This window comes from Macaca nemestrina, chromosome 6 (assembly GCF_043159975.1).
Source record: "Macaca nemestrina isolate mMacNem1 chromosome 6, mMacNem.hap1, whole genome shotgun sequence".
Taxonomy (NCBI): Eukaryota; Metazoa; Chordata; class Mammalia; order Primates; family Cercopithecidae; genus Macaca; species Macaca nemestrina.
Window position 1 is genome coordinate 3,914,697 of NC_092130.1, and position 7,418 is coordinate 3,922,114.

The 7,418-nt window shown below is 47.5% G+C and overlaps 1 protein-coding gene across 2 annotated transcripts in view; it reads right to left on the reverse strand.

Moving 5' to 3' along the window:
• LOC105480940 (Fas associated factor family member 2) overlaps positions 1 to 4,981 on the reverse strand; it is a 60,575-nt gene extending 55,594 nt beyond the window's left edge. Inside the window, exon 1 of one of the 2 annotated variants that reach the window (XM_011740145.3) lies at positions 4,958 to 4,981. Coding sequence is in view for 1 of the 2 variants with exons in the window: in XM_011740144.2 (XP_011738446.1) it covers positions 4,666 to 4,728 (63 nt within the window). In the remaining variant the exon portion in view is untranslated. Of the gene's footprint in view, positions 1 to 4,665; positions 4,823 to 4,957 lie in introns of those variants that run through there. The other variant, XM_011740144.2, reaches the window with a different exon arrangement.
• Between the last annotated feature and the right edge of the window lie 2,437 nt (positions 4,982 to 7,418).

Genomic DNA, 7,418 nt, shown 5'->3' on the forward strand with positions numbered 1-7,418 from the left:
CTTTGAATATTCTGCCCAACACCTGTTGAAATTCTATTCCTCTTCCAAAGTAGCAAGGTATATTGGTAAGAGCTCAGCCTTAAAGTACAGATGTAGACCCACTAGAATTCCACTACCTAGTAGCTCAATCACCTTGAGCAAATACATCGATAGATTTGTTTCCTTATGCATACCACCTATGGTACTTTAAAAACTGCTGTAAGGATTAAATGTAATAGTTATACTTTAACACTACGCCTAAGGTATAGTAGATACTTAATAAATGTTACCTGCTGGCCGGGTCCTGTGGCTCACGCCTGTAATCCTAGCACTTTGGGAGGCTGAGGGAGGCGGATCACCTGAGGTCAGAAGTTCTAGACCAGCCTGGCCAACATGGTGAAACCCCATCTCTACTAAAAATACAAAAATTAGCCGGCGCGTGGCGCATGCCTGTAATCCCAGCTACCTGGGAGGCTGAGGCTGCAGTGAGCCGAGATCGCACCACTGCACTCCAGCCTGGGCAACAGAGAGAGACTCCGTCTCAAAAAAAAAAAAAAAAAAAAAAAAAAAATTGTTAACTGCTAAACCATCTTTCTCCCCTCATGAATACTCTTGGTCTTCCCTAAGCTCCACAGCACTCTTTAAATACCACATTATGGCCAGTCGCAGTGGTTCACACCTGCACTTTGAGAGGCTGAGGCAGGAGGACTGCTTGAGCACAGGAGTTCGAGACCAGCCTGGGCAACATAGGGAGACCTCGTTTCTACACACACAGAAAACTTTAGCCAGGCGTGGTAGCACAAGCCTGTAGTCCCAGCTATTCAAGAGGCTGAGGTGGAAGGATCTGCTTGAGCCTTCAGTTCATCACTGCAGTAAGCCATGATCATGCCACTGCTCTCCAGCCTAGGCAACAGAGCTAGCCCCTGTCTAAAAAATTAAAAAAAAAAAAAATTTTTTTTTTTAATTAAAAAAGAAAATAGAAGAAAAAATTAGCCAGGGCTGGGAGTAGTGGCTCATGCCTGTAATATCCCAGCACTTTGGGAGGCTGAGGCAGGTGGGTCACCTGAGGTCAGGAGTTCAAGACCAGCCTGGCCAACACAGGGAAACGTCATCTCTACTAAAAATACAAAAATTAGCCAGGCATGGTGGCAGCTGCCTGTAATCCCAGCTACTCAGGAGGCTGAGGCAGGAGAATAGCTTGAACCCAGGAGGCGGAGGCTGCAGTGAGTTGAGATCGTGCCGCTGCACCCCAGCCTGGGCAAGAGAGCAAGACTCTGTCTCAAAAACAAACAAAAATTAGCTGGGCACTTCTAGTCCTAGCCACTTAGGAGGCTGAGGTGGGAGAATTCACTTGAGTCCAGGAGTTTGAGGTTGCAATGAACTATGATCACACCACCGCACTTCAGCCTGGGCTGAAGTGTGTGTGTGTGTGTGTGTGTATCATATACCCATTATTCATGTGTGTACTTGACTTCTCCATTAAGTTACACACAAGATGGTAGTGGATATAAATTTCTAAATCTCTACCACTTACTACTTGTGCAAGCTATTTGACCTCTCAGAACCTGTTTCTTCATTATTAAAATGAACAAGATTAATCCTTTACACTGTTATATTAAAAGATTTAAAAGAGTTAAGGGGCCAAGTGTGGTGGCTCACACCTGTAATCTCAACACTGTGAGAGGCTGAGGCAGGAGTTCGAGACCAGCCTGGACAACATGGCAAGACCCCCATCTCTACTTTTAAAGTTTTTTTTTTTTTTTTCTTTTTTGAGACAGAGTCCCGCTCTGTTGCCCAGGCTGGAGTGCAGTGGCACGATCTCGGCTCACTGCAACCTCCGCCTCCCAGGTTTAAGCGATCCTCCTGCCTCAGTCCCCCTAATAGCTGGGATTACAGGCATGTGCCACTATGCCTGGCTAATTTCTGTATTTTCAGTAGAGACGGGGTTTTGTCATGTTGGCCAGGCTGATCTTGAACTCCTGACCTCAGGTGATCCACCCGCCTCAGCCTCCCAAAGTGTTGGGATTACAGGCGTGAGCCACCGCACACAGCCTAAAATATTTTTCTTAAAAAAAGAGTTAATGAACATCAACTGATGCTTGGTATAATGCTTGGCATCTAGTGAGTTTCAACAAATGTTGGTTTAATGGCAATCTGGATAATGAATCTGATCCAGCGATTGCTTATAGAATGGAAAAAAGAAAGATGCATTTCCCTCAATAAATCCAGTTTCATAAGGCAATCTTAATACAGCTCAAACCTGCTACCCACCTCTCTTCTAATAAAGATCTCCACAGTTCTGGCCCGGCACAGTGGCTCACGCCTGTAATCCCAGCCAAGGCGGGTGGATCATGAGGTCAAGAAATCGAGACCATCCTGGCCAATATAGTGAAACCCCGTCTCTACTAAAAATACAAAAAGTTAGCTGGGTGTGGTGGCATGTGCCTGTAGTCCCAGCTATTCGGGAGGCTGAGGCGGGAGAATGGCTTGAAACCGGAAGGCATGGGTTGAAGTGAGCCGAGATCGCGCCACTGCACTCCAGCCTGGGCAACAAGAGCGAAACCCATTTCAAAAAAAAAAAAAAAAAACTCCACAGAAGATGGAAGTTCCTATGCACTTTACTTCAGAAATGCTATCATATATTCATATTCATGCTCTCCCAGTATGAGACTAAAGATACCATAACTCACATTGCTTCATTGCACTTAAACAACATGTTAGCTTACCCCTGAAGAGTTCTAGGGGGTAAAATGGTCTGCCAAAGTTAAACAACACTCTGAAATTGGTGGTCTACCTGGAAGTGTAATGGAAGTGTAAGCTGGTTGTCTGCTGTTTACTCATTCTTTAATTATAATTTGCTGGATCATCAATTCAATTTCTCTACCAAAAATTCCAATCAAATGTCAATTACATCTACGACAGCATTTTTCCATTTATACACTTCCAACCCACTGCTCAATTTAAGAGGGGAAAAAATAACCACTTCAAAATTTATTATAGTGAAGTCTATTCAAGGAAATTGCAGAAAAGTGAGAACTCGCCAAAAAAATATTTATTATCTCAGCATCTGCATTCCACACTCAACTGTACACTGACATATAAGTTGTACAAGACAGAAGTCAGAAGCCTGGGAAGGGTTCTGGAAGATGGACATAGCTTTAAATCTGACATCATCACTTTCTAGCTGTGTAACCTAAGCATTTTATTTCTTGGTCCTGATACCCTTCATCTGTAAATCAGCGACTGTAACAGTATGAACCTCATAGGGTTGTTGTATTAAATAAGGTTATGTACACTAAGTTTACAAAGTACTTACATCTGAAATAGTAAGTGGGATTCCACCTAGCAGCGCTGAGCACTAAGGTTCTTCATAAATATAGCTGAATAAATGAATATTTACACATTTTATATAAGGAAATAAGTGTATCAATAACGTTAGGTCTATCCTAAGTCAAATTAATAGCAGAAATACTATTTGGGGGCATTTTACAGTCCACAAGGCCCTTCTGACATCCATATGTCCATTTGATCTCCAGAACATCCTCAGGAAGTAGATTTTTTTTTTTTTTTTTTTTTTTGAGACGGAGTTTCACTCTTGCTGCTGCCCAGGCTGGAGTGCAGTGGTGCGATCTCGGCTCACTGCAACCTCCGCCTTCCGGGTTCAAGCGAGTCTCCTGCTTCAGCCTCCCGAGTACCTGGGACTACAGGCGTGCACCACCACGCTCGGCTAATCTTTGTATGTTTAGTAGAGACAGGGTTTCACCATATTGGCCAGGCTGGTCTCGAACTCCTGACCTCGTGATTCGCCCGCCTTGGCCTCCCAAAGTGCAGAAATTACAGGCGTGAGCCACCGCGGCCGGCTTGGGGGTAGATATTTTTAAGACAGTCTCTTCAGAGATAAGAAACTGGTAACAAAGTGCCAAGGTTACCCACCCTAGTGGTATCCTCCAACCATTCTCCAGCTCAAGGGTAAGTGATTAGTGGCAAACGTTCTTAATACGACGTCCTGTATTAACATAACATTCCTGCAAGTTACCACCCTCCTCAAGCATAGTGAAGCACAGGAATCCAGGAATAAGCCAAAAGTAATAAATCCCGTCAGAAGCCACTGATGACACTTAGCACCTTGCATTGTTTTCTCACTTGGTGTCCTCCCACACCTCTAGGGCGGGGACCAGGTCTGTGTGTAGGTGCCCCCTTCCCGACCGGAACCCCCAACACGAAACCTGGTATCCAAGAGGCCTCAGTTTGTGGGAATGTTTGTGGAAATGGCATGGGATGTTGGCAGGAGGTTTTCCTGTCAGAGACCCGAACTGACGCCAACTCCGCGGTAGGGATTAAGCGTCTCCGGCAGATACAGACTCGTTGGGCGGAGAGGGTCCGACCGATAACCGGGCTGGGAAGGATGGCTGAGGACTGACGCCGCTAAGGGAAACCAGGGAAGCTGACACGCTGAGGGCACAGAAGCACAAACGAGGCGGGTCTGGCCGCAGCGATGGCTGGAAGGATAGGGACCAACAGAGGCTTGGGGGCCGGGGGAATCAGGGCAGTTGGAGTCTGGGGGGAGGGGGTCGGCCTGCTGGTCTAAGAAGAATCTGAGCCCAATCTGAGGAAAGTTTTGAACTCCTCTAGGGGCCCACTCCCCATCCCGCGGAGGCATTTGCTGCACCGAGTACTCGCTGCTACCTGAAACTGCAGCAGCTTCTCTGTCTGCTCCTGGGTTAGATCTCGCTCCTCAGGCGCCGCCATTTTGCCGCCGCCTCTACGCTCCTGACCCGTCCGCACCGTCACCCGCCGGAACTGACCTCAGCCACAACCACATCCGGTCTGAACGACCGCCGGCGCGCAGCTGCGTCTGCGCGCGCTGGCCCACTAACTCCTACCCCACCCCTGGTCGCCGCCAGAGGGCGCCACGCTCGGGCCTATCCCGAACACCTCCGGAAACTGCCGAGGGACTGTCGGTACAAGTCGCCCTTACCCTTTAGGCGACGAAACGATCTGCTCGAGACCTGAGATTCCAGTGGAGTCTTGCAGAGCCGAGAGGGCCCGAATGTGCCTCGAGAAACTCCGGAGCGCCCGAATGGCATTCGGCTGATTTCGGCTGCTCTCTAACCTTTTTCCGGCAACCTGTTATTCTTGGAGGTTTCTCAGGAGATGTGGCCGTTCCGAAATACCAGCCTTTTGGTCTTTGGCCCCTGACCTAAAGTTTCCAAAAGCTCCTGACCATCTCTCGGGAGGTGCCGAAGGATACTGGCGCGGCATTTCCAACGCCGCCTTCGAAGCGGAAGCTGTGGGCAGGCTTCGACCACCGTCCCATTGCCGCTTCGCGGTCGCTTGCTAGGAAGGGCTGGACTGGGCTCCCCGGATCCTCGACGATTCATGGCGCCCCCAGCCGTCGGCAGAGCTTTCCGTCCACCGCCGTGGTTGCAGCGCTGGAGCCCCGGCCCGGCGTCTGCTTTTCCGTGCCTAGAGTCTTGTCTCTCCGCACTAGCGCTGCACTGGCCCCTTGTCCCTGTGACAGGCGAAGAAAGATCCCTGGACCGCCATTAGGAGACGCGGGTTCTAGCTGCCACCTTGCCAAGTGCTGGACATCCTTGGGCAAACCACTTGGGCTCCATTTTGCCATTTGTTGAATGAGATTCACCAAGAGCCCCTGACGTGCTGCCGCTGCCCCTTCTCTTCGAGGCAGTTTCCTGCCCTTCCCTTCTGCTGCTTACACTGCCCTATCACCATCCCTCAATCTCTATCTTCCTCTGCACGTTCTTTGCCCCTTCTCGTCCGCCACCTCTCTTTAGATTTCCTGTTCTCATTTCCACCTCTGCCTCCGAACGCCTCCTCTGCCCACCTTCCAGAGAGGCCTGGGTCTTGGTACACGCTTTTCCACGGACGACCTGTGTGATTCCCAGCAAGGCTCTCAGCCGCCTGCGCCCCACTCTCATCCCCTTGCGAGGCTGATCTGGTGAGACAGAAAAGGCTTTCAGCGCTGGTTCTGTGAAGAGTACATGAAATTTCTTTTGCTGTGCAGAAGCTCTTTAGTTTAATGAGATCCCATTTGTCAATTTTGGCTTTTGCTGCCATTGCTTTTGGTGTTTTAGACATGAAGTCTTTGCCCATGCCTATGTCCTGAATGGTACTACCTAGGTTTTCTTCTAGGGTTTTTATGGTATTAGGTCTAACATTTAAGTCTCTAATCCATCTTGAATTAATTTTCGTATAAGGAGTAAGGAAAGGATCCAGTTTCAGCTTTCTACTTATGGCTAGCCAATTTTCCCAGCACCATTTATTAAATAGGGAATCCTTTCCCCCTTTCTTGTTTCTCTCAGGTTTGTCAAAGATCAGATGGCTGTAGATGTGTGGTATTATTTCTGAGGACTCTGTTCTGTTCCATTGGTCTATATCTCTGTTTTGGTACCAGTACCATGCTGTTTTGGTTACTGTAGCCTTGTAGTATAGTTTGAAGTCAGGTAGCGTGATGCCTCCAGCTTTGTTCTTTTGACTTAGGATTGTCTTGGAGATGCGGGCTCTTTTTTGGTTCCAGAGTGTACAGGCAACCTACAGAATGGGAGAAAATTTTTGCAATCTACTCATCTGACAAAGGGCTAATATCCAGAACCTACAAAGAACTGAAACAAATTTACAAGAAAAAAACAACCCCATCAAAAAGTGGGCAAAGGATATGAACAGACATTTCTCAAAAGAAGACATTCATACAGCCAACAGACACATGAAAAAATGCTCATCATCACTGGCCATCAGAGAAATGCAAATCAAAACCACAATGAGATACCATCTCACACCAGTTAGAATGGCGATCATTAAAAAGTCAGGAAACAACAGGTGCTAGAGAGGATGTGGAGAAATAGGAACACTTTTACACTGTTGGTGGGATTGTAAACTAGTTCAACCATTATGGAAAACAGTATGGCGATTCCTCAAGGATCTAGAACTAGATGTACCATATGACCCAGACATCCCATTACTGGGTATATACCCAAAGGATTATAAATCATGCTGCTATAAAGACACATGCACACGTATGTTTATTGCGGCACTATTCACAATAGCAAAGACTTGGAATCAACCCAAATGTCCATCAGTGACAGACTGGATTAAGAAAATGTGGCACATATATACCATGGAATACTATGCAGCCATAAAAAAGGATGAGTTTGTGTCCTTTGTAGGGACATGGATGCAGCTGGAAACCATCACTCCTAGCAAACTATCACAAGAACAGAAAACCAAACACCGCATGTTCTCACTCATAGGTGGGAACTGAACAATGAGATCACTTGGACTCAGGAAGGGGAACATCACACACCCACACACCGGGGCCTATCATGGGGAGGGGGGAGTGGGGAGGGATTGCATTGGGAGTTATACCTGATGTAAATGACGAGTTGATGGGTGCAGCACAGCAACATGACACAAGTATACAT